The following is a 25,668-nucleotide window of genomic DNA, read 5'->3' on the forward strand; positions in this document are numbered from 1 at the left end:
TTAAGTGGAAATCATGGCGAATGTTTTGGTGTTATGTTTTCCCTTTTTTCGAGGTCGAGTTTTGAAACGGGTCATCCCAAATATATGCTTATTTTTTTGTATGGGAATAAATATTTAATTCTGTTACTATGATTTCCCACTAATCGATTATACTTTATGATTTCGGGAGATACTTTGTTACTTGGTAAGTTTGACATCGGAATCATCAATAAACTGAATACTGATCTGATTATTTTCGTGTAACATACTTTATCGCAGTTTTATGTATTTTTATGCGCTTTGATTGTGCTGTGTATTAATTCAATTATATTATTTTATTCTAAAATATAAAATTAATATGCCAGCATGGCAGTAGGATCAATACAGTTTATGTAATGAAATGCTGTTTATATATATGTTTTTAATTGCATGACTTTAAATTTGTTAATTCATTATTGATGAATTAAGAACTCTCCGTTTTTCTAAATCTTGTTTATTTCTAATATAATTTTATGAATACTTCTCTTCTTTTAAATCATCTTTGACAATTACTATTAATTACGAATTGATTCAACGTTATTTTTTAATTTTTAAATAGGTCTATTTTTGTATTGAAATCTTCTTTCTTAAAGCTTCTTTCTTGAAATTCAATATTCTCCAGCATTTTAACTATTGTAGTTATTTATTGTAATATAACAAACATGCTGATTTCTAATAGTTTTTTTTATGGCAATGGTATTAACATTTTTGCTAAACTTCTTTTTAATTATATTCAAAATTGGTTATATGTTTTTTAAGATTTGCATTTGAAGTTGATAATGCAGATGGGAGCTAAACTATGCAAATATTTTGATTGTTTAATATTTTATGTATAGTATTTTTTTTAAATAAATATTGCAAATCATACAAAAAGTAATAACTAATAATTCTCAAGAAAATTCTATAATTAATCAGAAGAATTTAAAAATATTTATGATTTTTGAGAGGAGAAATATATTTCCTCCGAATTTTCATACTTTTATATATTAGTGATATATTTTGGTTATTTTTAGCATCTTTATTTTTCAGTAATTTATATGGATTGGATCTCTGTAGTAAAGCTATTTTATTTGAATGAACACTGAGCTTCAGTTGTAACTTTTCCTCATTTTTTTTTTAAATAGATATATCTGCTATCTTTAGAAATGATGAATTTATCATAATATGTATTTAATTTTCAAAATATAAGAGCATTTTTTTTTTTTAAATATGTGTCTAAACTAGATAAGGAGTATCATCACATTTTTTATCATTGCATTCAAAAAGCTTTTGCATAAAGTATAAATAATTAACACAATTTTATGTGTGTATCTACTTTGTATTCATTGAGTTTCCTTATCTTCAATATATAGTACTGTAGTAGTTAAATATTTATAATCTTTTTTTTTATACTTAATATACAAATAAAGAAAGAAAAATTAAGATAGAGAGTTATATTTTTGTAATTTGCATTTTAGTTCTAAAAATCTGATTTTTTTTCATTGATAATTTGTCATAATTGCTTAACAAATTATTGAAATTTCAATTATCTTATCATTTTGGAATTGCATGCAAAATGTAATAATGGAAATGCATGGTGTAAAGATTTTTTTCTTTTACTGCATTAAAGTAAATAATTTTATAAGGCTTCTTTAGTATTGTATGTGTGAGGAATTTTTATTTTTAAATTTTTAAGGTCTGAACAAGCTTTTACCCTTCAGCATCAAACCAGCTAATTCCTTGCTTATTGTATGCTAGAAGTCACCATCTGGTAGGGCTGTAATCCTCTTAATAGTATCACAGATTAGTTAAAAAGTTGTAGAAAATATGCATGTAGACAGAATGCTTAGTAAGTAAAGGAATAAATAAATAAATAATTATTTATAATATACTTTAGATATAAATATATAGTAATATTAAAAAGTTTTGTTGGTGGTGGTGTTGTCTAGTATAAAATAATGTAAATAAAATGTGAAATTTACAACCCATAATTAATTTTTATTCTTGCTTAACTTTATTCACATATCAAATCAATCAATCAATTTAAACATGAAAATATCTGTCTCAGTTGGTAGATGCTAAAATAAAAGTTGGGACTTTACCTTAGATAATTTTTAATTCCCTCCTGTAATATAAATGGCAATGTATAATTATATACTTTGATTTTCTTAAAACTTTAGATGAAGAATTATTTTAATTTCAAAACTGCCATCATAACTAGTTATCTACTTAAAAAGCTCTTGTTATTCAGATACAGAAGTTAATAAATCACTTGAAAAGTCAAGTTTTCACTATAGAATTTTGATTCCTTATTGTTTGTATTTTATCAAGTTTAAAATATCTTGTAATTAGAAAATGTTGTGTTTAAATCTTTTTTTTCTCTCTCTCTCTCTCTCTCTAGCTTTAAATTGTATATGTAAATTACATCTGTAACTGGTGATCCATGTTAGAGTAGCATCAAGGAACCAAAAATTCACTACATTATGTCATAACAGAGAATTCATGCCTTTTAAGGCTCTCTATTTCTTATTATGTGAGTACATTTCTTTCTATTTTCCTTTTATGCTTTTGAATTTAATATTACTCTAATTAAATACAAATTTCATCAATTTCTAATATTTTATTGAAAAAGGTATTTTAGAATTTTTAGCAATCATTATTTGAAATATTGTTCATTTAATTATGATTATTAAAATTGAATATTTCTATTTTAAAAATCTTTGCTTGTATCATTTATATTTAGTAACCAAACTTGCTATACAAAAGGGAAATCTAAACTGATTTTAAAATAAAAATATCATTCTAAGTTAAGATAATAGTAAAATAAAAGCTAAGAACAATGCATGATACATTAACCATTGCATATTGCTTTTAGATTGTTTTTATTAAAAACTTTTGAGAATTTCTATTGCATTTGGAATTAGTTGAATCAATTTATTTAATTTATATTTCTTCTTTCAAATGAAATCAATAACCTTTTTACTGCACTAGTTATGCATAACTTTCTGTATAAAAATTTTTACTTAATGTATAAAAATTTTATTCAGTAGGCAAAAACTGTTTTTCTGCCAAAAATCTAAATTTTTTTAAAAAAATTTGATGCATAAAAATTTTTAATACATTGGATGTTGCACTATGTTGTCAATGATTAGTATTGCCTTTTTGTAAGATTTTTGATTTTCTGAAAGAAACTAGATGTAATCTAATACAACAAAATATTATAATTACATATAAATATTTACGAAATATTAGCTACTTTTAGTGACCAGTTGGCGTACTAGGATTAATGGCTGCTAAAAATTTTTAATTAAATATTATGAGATTACATACTCCTGCTCGCTCCCTCATTAACTCCAAAGAATCACTTTTCATCCTTTTGGAATCACTACATGATCCCAGCTCATGTCACTGATTTACCATATAGTTATGCATTTCTCAAGTAATAGGAAATTATAAATACATTCATTACTAAAAATAAATTTAAATTATTTCAAATTGCAAGTTGTAATTTTTTATCTTTTATGAAAAACTAAATCTTTAATTTCTGAAATTAAAATTTTCTGGTAATGAAGAGATGTATATGTAAATGTTAGAAACCAAAGATATATAATTTTAATTTTTAGATTTAATTAGTTTGAAAATTAAAATTGGTCAACTTAATAAAAACATTGGAATAATCACTGAATAAGGCAAGTATAAATACGATTAATTTAGTCATTCCATTCAGCTTTGATGACTACATCTTATTACAAAAAATACTGTATTATTTTAAATTACACTAGAGTAATAATAATAGAGCATTCTGAGTAGTTAGATATATTTCAAATTTGAGAAATTAATTGCCAATGAAAATTGATGATATTCATGTGATTTGGAAACTATTCTGCAAATAAAATGTATATGCCTCTGTTATCCCCCCCCCCCCCATTCTGACCAAATCTTCTTATGAATGATTCTTTAACTCTTTCATTTTCCCTAACATCTTGTTTTTAAGGATCTTGATTTGTGCTAAATTTTTTTAGTGTGTTATCAAACTCCTTAAAAAATAGTGGTTCTCCTGTGGCCAAATGATATTTAACAAATTCAGCTTGATTTTTGCATTTGCATAAGTGTTTTATACTTATATATAAAGAGAAAGAGAGATTTTTATTATTTGTTCGGATGGTTTCCACAACAAAATATCTAGTTTTGATAGACATATAAATAATATTTTAGAAGTCTTTTTCTTTTCTGTTCATTATACTGTGCTTTTCTCTAATTTTTTGTCTACTATGTTTATACTTCTAATTATATCACATAAAAGAGCAGTGGAGTTGTAAAATAGGTGCACTTTATCAATGATTCCTAAGGTAAACTTTAACTATAAATATAAAAACATTTCAGAAATTTTGCTAAAAGCTGTCATAATTGAAATCTACTGAACATAGAAAAATAAGCCAAATTTTCATATTTTGATCATCAACAATGGATGGGGGGAGGACCAGGATGAAATGTTAATAGCAACACTAAAAATTGAATTCCGTTTCAGCATTGAAATATATTTTTATCAAGTATGCTTCATTTTTTTTCATTTATTAAAAAAATCATAGAGAAAAATAATAGTTAAATTTAAAATCTTAAAATTATTTTTGTGCTGTAATATTTTCAAAAATTATTTTGAGAAAATGCTTACATTTTGTATAACTTTTTATTTGTTACAATTCTAATTGAAATTTCATAAAAATTGCTAAACTTATAAATTTCTCAATTTAGTGCTAAAAATAAAATGGAAGATATTGAGAGAAAATTAAAAATCAACTTTAATTATTAGTTATCATAACTTGTAACATTTTATTCAGAGAGTGGGGGGATACTGTTTTTCTAAGCTTTGTTTGTCAGTTATCATTTTAAATTTAATTTTAGAATGATGCAAAAATATATGTTGTGTTCTCATTGATTCAGTAGTTTAGCATATATATTTGAAATATTATAAATTTTGAAAAAGAAATTATAGAAATATTATGAAAAATGTTTTATTGATGTTTGTTATGACATTACAGTATGCCAAATATTCATTCCATTCTCTTTTAATGGACATTAAGTAATTCGGAATTTCAACTTAATTTATTATATTTATTTCAAGAATATTTTTTATTAATATTACTTTCATAAAATTTGAACAGAGTTTGTTTGTATTAGAATAAACTGTGCACAAGAATTAATTGTGTAAGCTGCTAATATATGTCGGAATTTTATTAAAGAGCTATTCACTTATGTACCATGAGTATAGATTGAATTAGCAAAAATGGAATCACATAGATCATATTAGCTTTAAAAAGAATTCTAGATTTATAATTCATATAGATATATATAATGAAATACTGTGCATTCTTGTTCCTTAAAGTGTTTCATCTATAAAGCATACATTTGGATTCTTTTGTAAATTTTTTTTCATTTTTCTGTTTTTAATGCTGTTATATAGTCTTTTGCTACATAAAATTGGAACAATTTCTAGAAAATTAATTTCTGAAATGTGTTATTTTTCTAATTTTTCAGACTCCTTTTGGAATATATGTACATCCTCTGCTTGGTAGAGATGGGAGCAAGTGCATCCTCTCCAGCTTCTTGCAGCAACACGCAAACGGAGCCGATGGCATCATCTCTCCAAGCGCAGAGCAAAGTGTGCACCAGTTTTTCATCTGTCAACGTCGACCAGTATGGCAAGGAGAAGAAGAGAAAAGTCGGATCATTGTCCACTCTCCGTAAGCGCTTTGCCCGCCGCCGGAGGACGAGCAAGGGATTCGACCACGCTCAGGTCTTCCGAGAGTTCCTTGCTGACTGGAGTCCCAGAGACGTTGTTGCCTTGGTGGAGGAGTATGAAGCCACTGCAGCACTGAAAGAAATTACTTTGCAGGCAGAGATGGCACGACCACCAGCCACTTCCTGCAAACAAGATTTGGGCATGTTGTTTGAGAACAAATACTGTTCTGATATTAATCTCATCTACCAAGGAACAGTATTTGCTGTTCATCGTGCAATATTGGCTGCCAGGTGCCCCTTTTTCAGGGAAATGCTCAATAGTTTATCGTCTATTTGTACAGAAGTTGCAGTTGACATTGATATAGCCGGTGTTAGTATATCTATGTTTAATGAACTTCTTAGATATTTGTACACTGGGGACCTTTCTCTTGCTGAAACATATAGTGGCAATTTTGACATCCTGTTTCAGTTGAGTGAACAGTTTGGGATTCCCAATCCTCTTGAACAGGATCTAAAATACTTGCTTGAGACTGGTATTTACAGTGATATTTCCTTAAGCTTTACTTCTCCAAGTGATACTGGCCATTCGGTTGCGCGTGGCCAGACCACCTATATCTGTGATCATATATTGACTGATGCGGAAGGAAAACCGTGCAAAATCTGCCATGGGACAAATGAATTTTGGTGCCATCGAGCCATTTTATCGGCTCGGTCACCTTTTTTTCGAAATGTGATTCACAGGCAGCAGCGGCGGTCAGCCGACATGCATGAAACTCATAGGACTCGAATTCTGTTGGATGATAGTATAATTCCACGTCGCTATGCCTGTATTTTACTTCGAGCTGTGTATCAAGATGCTTTGGAGTTCGGAGCTGTACTACCGGACAGTGCAAAAAGAGGTAGCTTGACAGATGTACATGTTCCACAGTCATCTGTTGAAGAAGCCATGCAATTGTATGAAGTTGCTCGTTTCATTGAGATGGATGCCCTAATGCAAAGTATGTGTACATTTCTTTAAAAGTCCTAGTCTGTATAAAAGTATTTACTGTTTAGTTTATCAGCAAGGAAAAAGAAAATATAATAAAAATCTGATGTTGTGGTCCAATTGTCCTATTAATGGTGTAGTGTGGGAATTTGGAAAGAAGGATTAGATGACCTTAGATGTCATCTGGCTTGGTTTCAAAATTTTTAGAACCATCCCCAAATAAATCTTTGTATTGCTTCCAAACGAAAATAGCTGAACTAGCTAGCTAGAACAACAAAAGACTGGTAAATTTAAGAAATAACAAATTTTTAGGGTTATAAAGTATAATATACTTATGTATAAAACGAATGAGAATTGAAATATGCCAAACAAAACATAAAAATTGAAATAATATTGCAGTGTGAAGTTTATATCTGATGGTAACCCCTAAAATAGTTAGAGGTGAAGCAAATAAAGCAATGGTTTTTATGTATTAGTCATATGCCATTAATTACCATAGCCAAATTTTGATTATGAAAGAACTTACTTAAAGATTGCATATCCTTATTAATTATTGTTGCTCTCCAGTTAATATGTTGATAACTTTGTAATTCTGGATGATGGATTGGTATTATGTCACTTAGTTAATTTATAACTCAACTGAATATGAATTTTTTGGAGAAAATTATTCTTTTTCTGAATTATTTATATTTTAACTACGTTCTTAACTTCTGAAAAAATTTGAAACTTGATTCTTAAATTTTTGATCGAAACCTTATAAGTTGATGTGTTAAATTATGCACTGAACCTTTAACAAAAACAACCAAAAATTCTTCTTTGGAATTCTTTTTTTTTTTTTTTTTTTTTTCCCCCTCTCCTTTAGAATTTCCATTAGACTTTTAATCAATGAATTGAATAATATTCTCTTTATATAGGAAGAAAAGAATTTTAAATGAATTTCAGAAAATACAGAACTAGATGTAAAATATTTGCTGTGTTAAAAATCTTTGTCTTTTTACTGCTGTAAAATTTTGGAATGACATGAAGCATAATGTTATGCTGCAAGCTGCAATTTATTTTGTTAAAGATTATCTCTAATTTCAATTTCAAGAGGATTTGGCTATTATCTTAAATAAAATGAATCACCAATGAAAAAAATAGAAATCTAAAGCAATATACAAATGTAGTAGAAAAGAAATCTGGATATCAGAAAGAAAGGAAAATCTATTCCTTAGATATTGAAATTTCTGATAGTGTTTTGCTTCATTTATTACATATCATTGGTAATTAATAAAAAAATTGTATTTTTTTTGTTGATATTTTGAAATTTATTAATTTCAGGGAACTTATGAATTCTAGAGAGTTTTTATGAAAACTTTATTTATTTTTAATAATTTTAATGAGGCATAATTTTTAATAATTATGAAGTATAAATACTATATATACATTAATTTTTTTTTTTGCATGATTCAAATAATACTTGTATAAGAATAATTTTACTGAAGGTTTTTATATTTTCATTGAATATGTTTCATATTTTACCTGGAAATAAATCCTATTTTGGAATCTTATTTTAGATAAGATTCCAAAATAGTTTGTTGTGGATTCAATACTATGTTTCACTAAAGATCTGCTGTGTATGCTGATACTCTAAATTTTACTAACTCCAATGTCTTCTTCCTTTTATTATAATTGACTTGGAGAGTTAGTTGTCAACTTTTGTATCACCTTCAGCATCTTACTTCATTTCCAAGTAGAAAGTATTTTCAAAATTGTAACTTCAAAACAGGATGTTAATCCAGTAAACAAAATCTTTTTTGTGTGAATGCTGTTGTTTTAAACAAAAGAAATTTAAGCTAAAACTGTGAGAATAGAAATGATTTTTGTTGAATCCTTATTTATGATTGTTTTGTACATCCATGACCTTTTTTTAAATGACAGGTTGTAAATTATCTGTTACTTTTTAGGTTGTGAAGATTTCATTGTAGAGTCTTTGAGCTTGGAAAGTCTTCTACCTGTTCTTCGTTGGAGCAGTCAACCTCATGGCTCACAGTGGGTTTATAGGCAGACTATTAATTTTATGCGGGAAGAGTTCATGACTGTTGCAGCTTCTCCTGTTTTGTTTCAGCTGGATAAATCTCATTTGATTGATGTTATTAAATCAGATTTTTTACAAGTAAGTTAAAATAATATTTTTTTTACAATTAATTTTTTTTAATATGTGAATTTATATCTTTTTTGCAATAATAAAAAATGAACTGCAAAAAAAAAATGTTTTAAATAATCAAATATTTCATAGTTGCATTGAAGTGGCTAACTGATTTTTAAAAAAAATTTACACTGCTAGAAATCTTACTTTTAATAAGTACTAGAATGATTAATTATTTCAAATAATGAAGTGAAGGTAATTTGTTCAAATACTAAGAAGGGTCGGCTATATTTATCATTGCTGTATCTGAGGCTAAATAATCTTAGTTTACTTGTATATGAGCTAACCTTTGTTGAAATGTGCCTTTAGCTACCTCTCCTAACTCCTTAAATACACAAAAAAAATGGATGCAGTATATGTCTCTGTAAATATGTCTTTTCATTTATATTCAGCTAGTATGGATTAGTTTCACAAACTTTATTATATATTGGTTGCAAAATTAATCCATTCCCTGTGACCTTTTATATCCTGCTGTCATTTGTAGCAACTATTGCCTTTGTTGACCAACCCATTTGCTGTGATTAATGATTGTGTAAATTTTTAATTATATTATTTTATGTAGCTTGATTTTAATACTTTATTCAACAAAAAGTATTTTTAAGCTACAATATTCATATAGAAAAATATTTTTAATCTTCCTGTTAATTCATGCCAATCTTTAAATTTTGCCATGCATTTCCGCTATGCAATTCATTTTTAAAAAATGGAAATATATGACTATTTTTAGCTTTTTAACAATGTAACCTAATTTCTAATCTTAAAATAACATAAAATTTAATGTTTTCTTTATGTTAATTATATAAATTTAATAAGAATCTTGTATAGAATTTCTCAGAATTAAGTAAATATATCCCTCGTTTTCTTGAAATTTGATTTGCTAATAATGATTTGTGTTAAAGACAGAAGTTTAATTTCACCAATTTGCTCATTTCATTATTTTTTGTATTAATATGAATAGTAATTTGGATTTTATAATAAAAATGAAAAAATATTTGTAACTTTAATAATGACTTTTATTGACCTCTTTGGTGTTATTCTTATGTTTTTGCATTTCCATTCCTGATATGTTTAATATTAATTCAGAATTCTTATGTTTAAAATATTTTTTAAAAATTGATTAAATGTACAAAAAAAAATTATATAGCAAAATTCTAATATGGAAAAGATAATTTTGTTACATTTTAAGATGGTGTAAAAATTATTTTGTATTCTAATATTTCAAAAAGTTATCTTGAAAAAATTTTATTTAGTTTTTAATTAAAATTTCAAAGAAAAAAAACCTTCATTTCAAGTCAATGTACTTAGAGCACTTAACGCACTATCAGCGGGTGTCCTGGTATAGGGGTAGTGCTACTTCCCTGTGATCTGTGCATCTTGGATTCGTGCATGGTTGTTCCTCTGTGTTCTATCTGTAAGGTGTGCAAATGTGCCCCCCTGTAAAAAGGGATTGTGCAAGCGAATGTGTCGTATGAAGTAGCTAAATTGTACTCTTGGCCCTAGTTGGCACTACTGAAAAAACAAGAGACGCTCACTCTGCTTAAATCGCTAACTGTCAGTGGGCTTATAAAGTGTCATAAGTCACCACACAGCTCTCTGTCAAATTTGATAATTCTTGGTTAGCTAAGTTTGTGTGTTGGCAATTATTAGAAACGAAAGTTAAATATCCCAAGGATTATACCACTATAGATTATTAATTAATATATTTTTATTAATTTTAGTTTTGGAAATAAATCATTGTCTCTAGATTTTAAGTACTTGTCACATTGAGTCCCCCCCCCCCCTTTTAGAAAGATGAAAATGAGTATATTTGCTATTAAACTTTCGTCATTATTAGAGTATTTTAGTTCTTTGGAGTGCTAAGTAATATTTTACTAATGTTATGAAAGGCTAAAAATAGATAGTATAAATTAGATTTGTATAAATTAGGTAAAATGGTGATAATAATAAAACATTTCTCATAAAAATTTATTGAATAAACTTCAACAATCCTATAAACTTTCTATAGATTGAAATGAATTAAAAATACAAAAACTGAAGAAACTACTACTATTTTTAAGCCATGTCCATTTAATGTAAGTGCAAATATTCAATGAATGGAATTGATTTTAAAAAATTAAATAAAATTACACAACATAGCCCCTGTGAAGAACTTAATATTCAAGGCAGAATTCTACTTTAAAGGATTTCTAAATGGTTCGTTCCTTTTTCCCTCATTTCTTCTTTCTTTTCATTTGCATCTTTCTACTCCATTCTTACAATACAAGGAACGTATTAACTTAAATTGTAATTTTTCTTCTGTAAACTATTTCTACATTTAAAAAAAATGAAATTTGAAGATATTTTATATAATTTAGAAATGCATTTAATGGCATGCAAGATGGTTTTGCATATTTTTTTTTTGTTGTTGTTGTTGTTCATCTGATTAATGAATAATACCCTATTTCCATTAATTAGGCCGGTGAACTTGAAGTTCTTCAAGCTGTATTAAAATGGGGAGAACACCAGCTTTTCAAGCGTGTCGAAGAGAGAGGTAAGTGTTGTTTGGTTAAGTAAATTTTAAAATAATTATAATAAGTGATTTATTAATATTATTTTTAATTTAGAAACAATTGATTCTGTTATTTTTTATTAACTATGGTTAGCACATTGTATTTTCAAAATATATACTTACATTATGTATGTAGTTCTTTTTTCATTTCTGTTAATTATTCGGTTGATAATTAATAGATTATTGATTGGTTCATTGTTAATTCAGCTGATAAATTGTTAATTTTACAATGTGAAATTATCCTGAAATTGTAAAGCATCATTATTAAACTGCTTTAGTTAAAATAAAAAATTTATATTGTAACTTTTTTTTCACCCTGCTATTTTAATGAAGCATTTTTATTAAATTTGATCATATAGTTATGCAAGGTATTTCATGCTTGAAATGCAGAAGTTTCTTATCTTTAAAGGTTAAGAATTAATATATTGTGCAGGTTAAAAATTTTAAATCTTCCTTTGTTTCTTTTTAAAAAACACCTTTTCTTATTTTGTTATCTCTACTACTATTGAAGGCAAATATGTATGTATCTTGTCATTTTATAACCAGATTGTTTGTACCAGATGAAACTTGGGATACTCCCAGATTTTATAGAAATATGCTTTGGAAGGTAGAAATGGGTTTTGGGGAATAATTTGTTTTAATTTTAATTTTTTAAACTTTAAGTAATATAGATAATGGCATTTTTTTTTCCTATAATAATTTCTAACAATATTATTGCTAAAAAATTATTTTTCTGCTATTTTAAAGGTTGTTTTTTTAACAATACCAATTTTGTTTTTGTGTATTTTTCGCTAAATTTTCGGGATTTAAATGTTTTTTTCTTTTTTATTGTTACATCAAATAACTAATTTCATGATTTTCTTCCGTTGTTGGAAGCTGAGAAAGAATATATTGTATGAAGTAGTAACTGTGTCATTTATGTGCAGGTGGATTAAATGGACAACATTTTTAATGACACTGATGTTATTAAACAACACTTTTAGGAATAAACATAAATATGTCTGTATCAATAATGCAAAATCAAATGTGCAGTAAAGGAAGTGTAAAGTTTTAAATATAATATGTTTTTAACATATCTGTCTCAATTTGACTTTGTTGAGGGTACAATAAATTTAAATTGAACACTGACAATATATTCGGGAAACTAGCTGTTGTCAGAGGTGGCTAGTGCATTAATATTGATAAGATTTAAACATAAGATTCTATGAAACAACCTTTATTGTGTATTTTTTCAGCATTCATGGTAAATTTTATTTATAGCAATTTAATTGGCCTGAAATTAATTTTAAAAATTCATTCTTTCTGTAAATGTTCTATATTGATTTTTTTACTGCCTTTCATAATAATCTCTTTTGAATAATAATGTAAACATATTTTAGTTTATGGATAATATACTTCTTTTTGTTAAATATATTGAATTTACTAATTTTATCATATTTAATTCTCCATTATTTTTTTTTTATCCGCATAAAAACCTTTTTGTCTTTTTAAAACCTATAGGTTTCTTATTCCTTAATTTGAACTCACTATTTTGGCTTCATTATGACTTTTTGCAATTTGTCATTATTTTACCAGTAGTTATTTTTGTATCACTTTTATAGAAACTTTTTATTGGGCTTTGAATTAGAGAACTTGACTAAACTTGTTTGGCACAGTATAACCTTCATATTGATTCTTGTGCAATAAAACCTCAAACCAACCAACCATATTTTTTTAAATTTTAAATAAAACATTATATCTGATTTATATTGATTGATATTTTGAATGCTGCATATCTGTTGTAATCTCCCCCCATCCTCATCAACACACTTTACTCAAATAGTACAAGATGTTATGCAGTAATGTCCTCTTTCTCCATGCTACTTTAGTCTACCTTTTCTGTATAAATAGGTTTAATACAGACATGTTTTTTTATTATCTTATTTGTTAATTCATTTTATTTTATAAAGTATCAAACAATAAATAAAGTAAAACTTTACTTTATTTATTTACTTTATAAAAAAAGTAAAATGAGACTAATTTTGATTGTTTTACCTCCAAACCATGTTGAAGTTATTGTTGTTGAACTGAAATTCCAACTATCCATGAAATTGATGAAGTAATTATTGTATTGTTTTGCAATTATTTTTAAATGTTGCTTTTTTTATCTTTTTTGTGTTTAGAACCCAACCTGGTAAGCCATACAGCCCACAGTGTAAGCAGACGGGGATTGAGAAGGCGAGATCTCAGTGATGTGGAGTTGCGTGATCTACTATCTGACCTCCTGAGCTGTGTACGCATCAGCCACATTCTACCTCCTGATAGTGAAGTTTTGGTGTCAGCCGTGAGGCGTGGTCTCATCAGCACACCACCATCTTACATGTTAGGAGATGATTTGCTGGTGGGACATAGCTCAAACTTGAAACCCAAAGCGTGGATCAGGGGTCGTAATAGTCATGGACTCTATGTGAAGCCTCGACTTTTCACGCCTTATGTGGAAGAAGCAAAGGTAGTGTTTTTTTGTTTTTTTCCCCTTTTTCTCTTTTTAGTTTCAATATTTTTAGAAAATATGATATTACACATAAATTTTATATACATATTATTATTGGGCTTAAATTATTAACAAAGTCTTTAATGCTACTTTATTTATCTTTAGTATGATCATTATTTATTATAGTAGGAAAATAATTTAAATTGCTGTTAATAACTTGTTTATAAACTGATTCTATTTCATTTTTTTTCTTTATAAATTCTTTTAATGTCCTTGAAGTTTTATCTTCTTTTAATGTTTAGTCTTGGCACTTCTTTTTAATATAACGCTATTTTTAAAAATTTATAAATACAGAAAGCTCATTTTTATTTATGTAGAATATTTTTGTTGTTGTTGTTGCAATTGACCAATTTATAATCAATTACTGCCTATGATTTAATTATTGGGTAACAATGAGTTTTTAACATATTTAATTATAATGTTTTACTAATTTTAAATACATTTTGCCCTCCAAATGATCAATCTATTTTTTTTTAATTCTTTTTTAATATGTAGTTTTATTGCTGAAAATTTGTTTGCTTTAGTATATTTTCTGAAAATTAATTGATTTATATAGTCTTCGAATAACAGATTTGTTTTTACATCAAAAATTACTTTTAGGTCGTGGCACTAAAGACCGTGCTTTTTGCATAGTTAAATAGTACTTTTGTTCTTAAAGCATGTTTATTAGGTTTGTCACAATTTCTTTAGCAATAACAGGTAATTCTAGCAATCCAAAATTAATGAAACTTCTTCAGTTTCTGATTGCATTTCATATAACTCCTTCGGTTGGCTTATTTTTCTTGATTTCAGAAACTTTGTTTTCCCAAGAGCTCAGTGCCAAGCTCTTTCACATCTGCAACTCTTGTGTCAGGTTTTCTGGCTTCAATTTCAGAATCAGAAGTTGGCATTTCTCCTTTATTGCTAATTAAATCATTTAGTGCTTGAAGAAAAATTATTGAGATTTTTAGTATGAATCATAAATTCTGCCTCATTAGATGGCATTAGGTTTTTGAATTCGTCATTGAAAAAAATATTTTTGCTAATTATTACATTCTTTATTTTCTTAATATACAAGTAATAAGTGTTGGTTTCAGTGGAGTATCTTTTGAATTTGTACTTGTTTGACCTTGGATCGAATTTTTCTTTTATAAGTTTGTTTAGAATATATGCCTTTTGTAAGGTTTTTTTTGTGGAAAGATTTTGTCTGTTTCATAAAAGTTCATTTTCAAAGGAAGTGTATCATTTTTTATCCTTTTTTTTTATCTATTTTGATTAAAGAATATTGAACTCACTGTGTTCCAGGATTTATTTTTCCTCTTGTTGCTTTGGATTCTTACAACAATTTTATTTTCAGTGCTTCAGGGTTAGGCAGTTCATCTCTGGAATCACTAGCACATATGAAGTTTTTGAAATAATCAAGGAAGCTGTGCAGAAAGATAATAAAGATCATCGGCAACTTCAAGCTGCGTTTCTGTCCGTTCCTCGTCAGTTTTTGAAATTATTTCAGTGGTCTGACATAATTTTCTTGTTGATCATTTTTTTGAAACAGTAATTGCTTTAACAGATAAACTTTTTAAACTGGAATTTTAGATTCAAATACAACTTTCAGTTAATTCCAGGAGGAAAAATAAGTATTGTTACCTTACTGATTTTACTACAGAAATTAACTATTACAATTATCCGTCACTGATCCAAATAAATTTGCAACATACTATTTTTAACCATTTACTAAATTTGTTGTGATGAAAATTGAATGTGTTGGTTATTTAATTAGTATGGCTTTCTTAGGCATGGTTGGAGGAACAATTGGGTCAAGACACAGATGTGGTTCGTCAGCAAGTGTGGCACATCTCTCACATTCCTGACACTCTATATATGGTGGAAAAACCCCTCTCTTTCAGTGAAGGAGTTGTACCTCTTGGGCACCTCTGTCCTCTATCCAGTTTGGAGTTTATGAAGGATGTTGTGCTCGGTAAGTACCTCGCTTCTTTGTATAAAAATTATTGTTCATAAAATATTGCTTCTCCCCTTCTGAAATATTAACCCCTTTAATTTAAAAGCGTTTTCTGTTATTGCTTTTATGTATTAAAAAAGTTTATATTTGTTCTCTATATTTTGAAAAATGGAATTTAGACAATTTTACTTAAATAAATTTCTTTAAGTTTCTCTTAAAATTCTGTAAAAATAAGTCAAATTCAAATATTTATTTTAATAAATTGCTATAAAATGTTTTATTATTGATTGATGTGCATATTATCAGGAGAGATTTTTTTTAGTTATCTTACTATTCTGTGTGATAGGAATTTTAATATATGCTATTATAAACTATGTCTAAGCTCAACCCAGTAATTAATAATATAGTAATTCCAAATGATATCCTTATGGACTGTATTGCTTTCTTTTTTTATTTTTGACTGCTATATTTATTACTTGTGTATATTAATTTTTATAATTTAATTTTAATTTCCATAATGGGAAATTATTTTAATCATATTGAAGATATCGAACTGGAGGTTTTAAAAGGAAACCTGTAAATGGTCTGAACTTATTTTTGATATTAACATATATAAATCAAATCTGAATTTCACTTGCTTTATCCTAATTTTATAAGAAAGTTAAATATTTCTTTAAGACATTAGTTATTTTATTTGTATATCTTTTAATTAAAATAACCTATGGAGCTTCTGTTCTATTGTTTTTCAGATGAGGTGACCTTGCGGCAAATGAAAAAGCGTGAAAAGGAGTTGAGGCAAAGCCAATCTGCTCGTCGAGCTTATTCGGTCATCAGAAATCACTGTGATGTGACCAAACTGTTGCAATTGCGCGTTGTCCGAGAGTTTGGCCTTCCGGACAAAGTCATGGAGGTGCTCCATCGCACTTCTTATCAATTCTTGGAGGAATATGGAGCTGAGCATCACCCAGTTGCCAGTTCCGCAACTCCAGGCCATCAGTCACGTTATGCTGGGGACCATTCTAGTCATATGTATGGGCTGCCAAGAATGTACAAACCTTCTAGGCATCTCAGTTTAGAACTTGGGGAGGCCAGAGATGAGCCTCTTCAATCATCAAATCAGGTAAAAATTCTAAAAGTGTTTTCAATTATAAATAGGGACATCAGACTGATAATAATTGTAAGTAATATTAATGTTATTACTTATAATCGATATCAAATTTCATAAGACAGCTCCAACCTCATGTGTGAGAGAGTGCCAATATTGGAGATATTCTCAATGCAGTTGCATTTGAAAAAATAATTTCCCTGTTTAATTTATTTTATACTAGTTACCTTTTGCAACTAGTTGGTTTGTTCAAAATATTGATTATATATTTCAATTACATTTCTTAAACATATGTGCATGGTTCCATCTAGGGCTGAGCGATGATCAAACTGTAGCATTGTGATGTATTGGCCTAGAGAAATCAGTAGTACAATAGTAAATTATAAATGATCTTTCTTAACATATAGACTTATCTGAACTTCTCCAAAAAAAGAGGAGTTTTCAGTTACCTTGATAATTTTCATTTCTATGAAAAAATATTTGTGTTTCTCTTTCCATTAAAATAATTAAATATAATGTCATTAAAATCATTTCAATAGAGAATGTTGCAACAGCATTTCATTTTAGTTATACCCACATATTTCAATATATCATAATTTATTTTTTCAATAATGGAGTAATTTATAAAATGGTATATTTTTTAATGCAAATTAGAAAATTTCAAAACATATATTTCTTCTTTCTCAAACACAAAATGTTTATGTTAAATTAAGCTAAATTAAGTAGTTGATGAATCTTGAATTTAAAATCCAAAGGATAATGTCATGAAATATTAATCAGTACATGATTAACATAAATTTTTAATTACAATTATTAATGGTAGGCTTAGTTAAAATATGCTTTAACTAAATTTGCAAATAAAATTATTACAGCTAAAAAAGCTTGAACATAAAATTTCAGAAATTAAAAATAGTAATTCCAAAATGTAAATGAATATTATTATAGAGTTTAAACATATTAATGATAGAATATAGTAATATATTAAAAGTTTTAGGAGGGACTTTCAATTTTAAGGTGGTTAGAATATGTAGACAAATAAAAAAAAATGCTCCCATATATATCATCATTAATATAAACTCATTGAAAATATTACCAACATCCAAACAAATATCCAAAGCTTATATTTCTGAATGTTAATAATATTTCTGGTTATTCTATCAATATTTAAATATATTGTGAAAATCAAATTATAAAATTGAAAATTAAAATGTTAAGAAGTGTTTTATAGTTACAAATTGGAACATTACTTTTCAAAATAATTGTCATCATAAAAATAAAATATTTAAACAAAAATAGCTTAAATTATTTAAGTGGGGGACTTTTTTTTTTTTTAAGAAAAACATTTTTAAATTGCGAAATATTGTTAAAAATTCAATTATATCGTATGAAATTAGATAAAGCATTTATTATTCCATCATACATTCACATTAACACTGTCTATTTTATCAGCATGAAACCTCTTTCATTGTCATGCTATCAAAGTGAAAAAAGGAAACATTGCTATGACTATGTCTTTGAAATCTCCATGGACATCGAACACTGAATCATATTTGATAAGCAACCAGATTAAAATAGCTATCAAATGAATGTGAACCAATCTATCACTAAAAATAATCTTTATTGTAAATGCAAAGTAAATTGAATTAATAAGCATTATATTTTGAAGTAGTAATGAAGAGGTGTTTTTAGAATAATAAAGCTATGAAAAATTGGAGATTTTTGAAAATGTATAAAAACCATATGAAATATAAAAAAATAATAATAATAAACATCCCAACACATATTCCACTCGTATTCAATCTGAAGTAAATTAGAATAATAGAAGTCTATCATTCCACATATATTCCTATTTATTCATTTCGTAATGCTTCCAAACCAATACATTTGAATCTAATCAGAAGCTGGTGCTGGAATTATTCTTTATAGTATGAATATTTGGTCAGTGTCAAAAGTTTGTAAGATTTGGCTAAAATAAGTATTGGGAGTTCTATCAGTATCAAACACTTGGTATAGATTGGTGAGTACTAAAATTTAGATAGTAATTAAATGACAGGTAAAAAATCTGCTGCTAAAATAAATCTTTATCATAGATTTAAAAATAACAATAATTTAATGAACAATATATTATGAGATGGAAATGAAGCAATATTTTTTTAGGTATAGAGTTTCAAAAAAAATATATGTATGTATGAAAATTTAAAAGCATATATTATGGAAAAGTAAAGGAAATTAAAGTGGGGGGGGGATTTTTGAGTTATAATTCAGAATGGATTTCAAAGATTGAATTTTTGGAATTTTAATTTGCACTGAAAATTTAATCTGAAGTAAAATTTATTCATCAAATCACGAGTAAACTTTCTCTCTCATTCATCAATGATACATAAACTTTTTCTAATTTTTATTCCTTATTAATATTTTTCTATTTTTGTTGTTGACATGCTGTCATCATTGTTAATAAGTAAGCAAATTATTTCCCAATAAATTTTGTTAATTATCCTAAACAATAAAAATAAATCAATTTAAATCTTATATTTCTAATTCATAAACATTAAAATTTCAAAGATATAATAAATATTCTTTAAAAATAATAAATAAACTAAATTCAGTATATATGCATATAGCATAAAGAAAGGGTAATGAGATCTGCTAAATTTATTCTATAATATTATTATATGCATAAAATATTTTTTATTAAATTATTCAGTGAATAATAAATACTATAATGCAACCAGAAAAAAAAATTATTAATAAAATAGGTTTACAAGTTTAAACACATTTAATCGTTCATATAAATGTCATTTTAAATACTTGATTAAATTTTAAGGAATTTTTCAACAAGGAACCAAACACTAGTTTATTGTATTTTGGTTCCATTAGGGAGAAATGTGCCTTGGTGTGGTTTGACACACAAAACTATTTTGGTTTTAAGTTGGTTTCTTACAGAATAATTAAATCAAAATAGATTTTAGAAAAACAGTGCAAAAGTGAAGCATAGTAGTGGGAAAACTCTGCAGTTCCAATGATAAAAGCACCTATAAATATTACTTAAGCATCAAAAAGGAAGATTAATTGTACACATTTACTCATTTGATCTTGATTGCCATGGACCATGCCATTAATAAATCAATTTTTTTTATACTGAAATATAAAATTTTTTTCCAACATATCAAAAAAATTAACAAACTGTTTGTGTTGGATAGTTAAAAACATTAAAGCTTTGATATTTGAATAATTTTACTCCTGCCCTATTCATTGTACATCTAAACTATTCTCAATGGAATCAAGTCCCATTACATCAAGATGAAACATAGTTGTCCTGTTAATCTAACCTTCACAGTGCTGCAACTTCTCTTATTTATTCCTCATATAAATTATTCAGAACTTGACTATTTTAGAAGCCTTACTCCATTCTGTACATGCTGTTATGTATTCCCGTAATTTACCATCTATATCTTTATATATCCAATTATATTGTAGAAAAGAGCAACAGTGTTTAAAAGTGAAAGAACTTAAAACATTTTTCATCATTACTTAATTCTGTAGTTAAATCTTAATTGTAAGTGTAACAAAATTTAAAAAATATTATTAAAAGCATACTTTATACAGGAACCTACTCTACATGAAAAAATAAGTTTCCTTTATATTTTGATCATCAACTGTGCGGAAAAGATTAGGATGAAATATTAGCAATAGTAGCAATAATGAGAATGATTTGACCTTCACTTCAACAATATCGACAATTTTTAAGTATATTTTACAACATATTGTTCTAAAATGTATATGATATTTCTTAAATCAATAAAAAAAAGAGAGAAATTTCACAAATTTTTTTGTAGTGTAATATTTTCAAAAGCTAAGATTTTAAAAAAGGCCCAAATTTTGCATAATTTTTAATTAATTAAAGGTCTGTTTAAAATTTCAAACAAATCATTCCATGGTCAAAATTGTTCACTTTCCACAGTATTTATGTATCAAAATTAATAGCTCTAATGGTCTATCCTGTAAAGTGTCAACATATATTTATTCTTCTTCATTATTAATAAAGATGTAAAATTAGTATTATCTGTTTGTAGCTAAACTCTGATTATTAGTAGTTATCTGTTCGTAGCTAAATCTTTGCTTATTGAGTATTTCGTAAGGTTTTCATTTCCAGATTTAAAAAAAAAAAAAAAACGTAAATGTTATATTCTTTTTTTGTAATTAGGATTGTTATGATTGCAATGAAATAATATTACAGAAATTGAAGTAATTTTTTTTTCCGACATGTTGGCAGTGGATTTTCATATTAAAATATGTTAATATTTCATTGTGTGGCTATGATTTTTTTTAATAACTTCTTTTAATTGGCTGTAAATGTCTATGATAATGTATTGTCTCTTCCCTCATGTTATGTAAAGTATTCAGTTCTATTAATTTTGCATTATTCAGTTTCTTACATTATAAAATTTGCTGCAATGAATGAACAATTGAGACGTGAATCTGCCACCAAATATTTTCACTCTTAAAATTTGAATTTTATTGATATCAAATAAGCAAAGAAGTTTCATTATTTCTCTATTATTTTGGTATGCTTTGACATCTTATTGTATTTGCACATAAAAAGACCTTATTATAAATATCTGCTCATTTTGTGTCAATGAAATTAGTGAACAGAATAACTGTGAATATGGATGAAATTATAATGAATATGTATAAAAGGTTTTACTGTAAAGTTTTATTAATCTTAATATCTGCAATTGTTAATTCTCTGAAGGTACAGACGTATTATTTATGAAATTCTTTTTTAACAATACCATATAAAGTTTTTATATTTATTTAATTATTATTAGATCTGGGAATAATTTTTTATGCTAAATTATTAGCATTGGATATATTTTTGCATCTTGTATATATTGCATATAAAGACCGCATACCATTTTTGTAAGAATTAGTTTATTATTATCACGTATATTTTTCATTGCTATAGCATATCTTTTAAAATTGTGTTAGGCAATAATTGTATTTCTGTAATAATTTATCTGATTTAATGTGTTTATATGTATTAAAATACTCATTTTTTGGAATTAATATTTTTATTATTTTAAATTCAGAAAAACATGAATAGTAGTATGACAGACCAAGTTCAAAATTTTCATTAAGAATCTAAACCATAGAAACGGGATGCTATTATATAAATTAGAAATTAAATTGCAAAAATATAATTTACTATAATATGTCTGATGAAAAATTATATTCATATTATTAAATACTAGCAAGCAATTAGTCTGCCAGAACTATGTAAAAATCTCTAATAATCAATAGTAATTTAAAAATAATAATTCAAATAAACAATTAGCAGATGAGACTTGTGATGAAACAGTTATATGTTGGAGCTTTTGTGTAGATGGAAAAACATTTTTTAATTAATGAAAAATTAAAAAAATAAAAGCATTTTATTTCATTGACTAAAATAAATTTCACTTATAGACAGTATTTTAAGTATGTTAATAGAGGATTTAAGGGACCGGGGAAAAATTTTAAATATGAGCAAATTAAAAATACTCAAATTTACCAAATTTTTTCATATAAAAATTAATAATGATTCATATATTAGTAAGTTTGCTATAATGATTGTAAGTTGCTTCAATGATTGTTTCAGTTTATTACTTTTAAATATGTCTTTAAATTTTGAATATCATTTTTTTAAAGCAATTATTTTAGTTATGGTAGCAGTCAACAGTATAACATTTATTTCATAAAAATGCCTTATTTTATCAGAAAAAGCATACCAATTTTTTTTTAATCAGGAAACATGTAGGAATCAAGAAAATTAGTAATATGAATTGTAATTTTCATACATTTTTTTAGGATTTCATTAAAAGCAGTGAGGGAAGTAATTTTTTATCTTCTCTTTAAGACCAAATTTTTTAGGATCATTTAAAAAAAATTAAGATCATGAAAATAACACTTTGAGTGGATATATTTTTGCTTAAGCTATTGTTCTTGTAATATGCAATGATTTTTTTTTTCCCCCTATGATCATATTTTACCTTTCATTTTTTCATTTCATTTCATTTTTATTTGTTTAACTATTAATTAATGTACAAAATTAGAAAAGCAGCCTCTGTAATTTTAAGTGTTTATGTAAAGTTCTATTTATTATAAATAAAAATAAACACTGGTACGACATTTGGGTAGTATTAAGAATAATTCTTCACAATTCAACATTTTTTCCTTCACATTTCAACATTCTTCACATTTTTTTTTTTTTCTTCTTTTAAAATTAATGCTTTTATGAATGACATATAATCAAACACATTGCTAAAAAACATTTATGTTCTTTATTATAGTATACTATTAATATTTTGGAAAATAATATAATTTTTTAATTCTGTAATGCTACAATATTTCAGTAATTTAAATTTCATCCTACTGTGATTCATATTATCATCAAAGGAAAAAACTGATTTTCTAATTACTTCTAATGAAAAAAAAAGTTGCAGTTTTCTGAAAAATCCAATTGTTTAACAGCAATTAAAAGAATTAAAGTTGCAGTCAAAAGAATTGTTAGTTATTGATGTAAACCAGGAATTCTTAAACTAACAGTTCAATATCTCAAATGAGATCTTATGAATGGATTCTTCATTGAAAAAAAAGTAGCAGTCTTTGATACTTTTTAAATTTAACAAACAAAAATAATTAGGAAGCTATTTTGATGTAAAATCTTTTATAAAAATATTCCAAATAAGAATGTGTAATTAGTTTCTTTTATAATCAATCAGTAAGCCTTATTTTCTTGTTTGCATGAACTTTCATACTTAGGAATCATGAATATAGAATAATAAATCAGATAATAAATTGATTCTAAATATTAAAATCCATATTATCTAGTTCTGTAACATAATACCCGAATTATCACATTGAGGCATTTATTATTTTGTATCACATAAGGCATCTTTGTGATTCTTTTCAGATGTCAAGAAGCTGTTGTAGTGATCACTTAAATGAAATAATTCCTGACATTGCCATGGCCACATCCCTCCTGGAGCAGATTCATATCAGTGAGTCTGAGACCAGCCCCGACAGTGGAGGATTCTCGCTGCGAATGTTTTGACTGAGGTGGTCATTTAGAGGACTTAGAAATTGTCTTCCATGTCAATGTTTTTAACATGGAATAAAGAATTGCTTGTAAATTTCACTGTACATACACTCTCTCTCGGACAAACCTCATAATCAGTTGGCTTGCTGTTATTCAATGGATTTGTTGGCTTTTAAAACAACAGGGTGTTCTTAGCTAGATTTGTTTCCTTCTGGCTGTCTCTCTCCACTGGAGAGAAGAGCATCATTCCTCATTGTACAATTCTCTCGTTGAAGCAGGTTACTGGAAGTTGTCTTTTCATTAGGATTGGAAAGCGTAACTTTCTATTTGGTGTATATAGTGTTGATATTTTCTTTGAATTTTAAGATATTTTTCATATGTTGCAATTTAAATTAAGTATGTATTATACAATCAGTGTTGATGTTATGTTTGTGTATTCTTTAAAAATTATTCATTTTTCACATCCCTCTAATATTTATTTATTGAAAAAGTTTATATTCTTGGTTGCTTCCTATATGCTGTGAGTTAATCCTCTTCTTCCAGTGTAATCAAAATTCTAATTTTTTTTTTCTTTGTGTACAGATATAATGTTAAAAAAGGATCAACTAAATCCCTTTGTCTGTTTTAACTTCCATTACTTTTAACTTCTGCATAATGTACCTAAATACTGTTTTCTATAAATATCTGTAAATGTAATGGGATTTTGATGGAAAACGAGTCAGCATCTTGCCAGTTGCATGTTTTTCTGTGAATACTTGATCAGTATTTGCTATTGAATGAAGCTGATGTAAAGAGATGTGACCAATGTGTTTTATTGTGAATGATTTTATGCATTTTTAGTTTGCTAGATTTTTATAATTTAAATTAATTTCCTCGATATTTGAAAGTCACTGCCATTTGTTAACAAAAATTTATAGTCATCTAAATATGTTGTTCATTCAAAATGTGTTTTGTTATCTTGTGCATACAGAAAAAAAAAAAAAATCACCCAGTTTCTTCCTCCCTACCTTGCATCATTCCAGCATATTGTCTAAATGAGACTGGTAACTTATTATTCTGTAAAGATTTTAATAAAAAAAATGTTCTATAAGAGCACTAGTTGTTTTCTTGAATTCTTTTCATTTCATAGAATTGAAATTTATTATTGGTGATATATATATAATATAGCAAATCGAAGCATTTCTGTTTTGATCATTTATAGGTATGCATATTAGGGTTCTCTTCGCCTGACACAAACCACTCGAACATGTGATGCCATGGTGTCACTCCTCGCCACTCGTTCTGCGAAACATCGCTCATTAAAGGAGTCACTTTATTTATATTTTGTTTGGCACGTTATACGAGTTATTCATTGTGTGAGATGTACAATAGCGAAGTTTGATTGCATATATATTTAAACAATCTGCAAATGATTTTGAAAAACTTGAAAAAAAAATCTTATTTATACTGCATTAAAATTTAAATAATATTTGATTTTAATATGAACATATTCATATGCATAACCATAATAAAGCAAATGAAAACACAAAATTATATAAATTGAAAATATTGAGAAAAAAAAT

General features: G+C 26.7%; 1 protein-coding gene across 2 annotated transcripts; it reads left to right on the forward strand.

The window, feature by feature from the left end:
* Positions 1-25,198, forward strand: LOC129959392 (BTB/POZ domain-containing protein 7-like). 2 transcript variants are annotated; one of them, XM_056072217.1, is made up of 10 exons: positions 1-184; positions 1,694-1,846; positions 2,399-2,530; positions 5,533-6,734; positions 8,668-8,876; positions 11,364-11,439; positions 13,620-13,945; positions 15,758-15,941; positions 16,673-17,043; positions 23,981-25,198. In XM_056072217.1, the coding sequence occupies exons 4-10, from the start codon at positions 5,549-5,551 to the stop codon at positions 24,119-24,121; spliced, it is 2,493 nt and encodes an 830-aa protein (XP_055928192.1). In that variant the 5' UTR covers positions 1-184; positions 1,694-1,846; positions 2,399-2,530; positions 5,533-5,548; the 3' UTR covers positions 24,122-25,198. The 2 variants fall into 2 exon arrangements, with proteins under 2 accessions (XP_055928192.1, XP_055928188.1); XM_056072213.1 differs by lacking the exon at positions 1,694-1,846.
* The last annotated feature ends 470 nt before the right edge of the window (positions 25,199-25,668 follow it).

This window comes from Argiope bruennichi, chromosome 2 (assembly GCF_947563725.1).
Source record: "Argiope bruennichi chromosome 2, qqArgBrue1.1, whole genome shotgun sequence".
In the NCBI taxonomy this organism is placed as follows: Eukaryota; Metazoa; Arthropoda; class Arachnida; order Araneae; family Araneidae; genus Argiope; species Argiope bruennichi.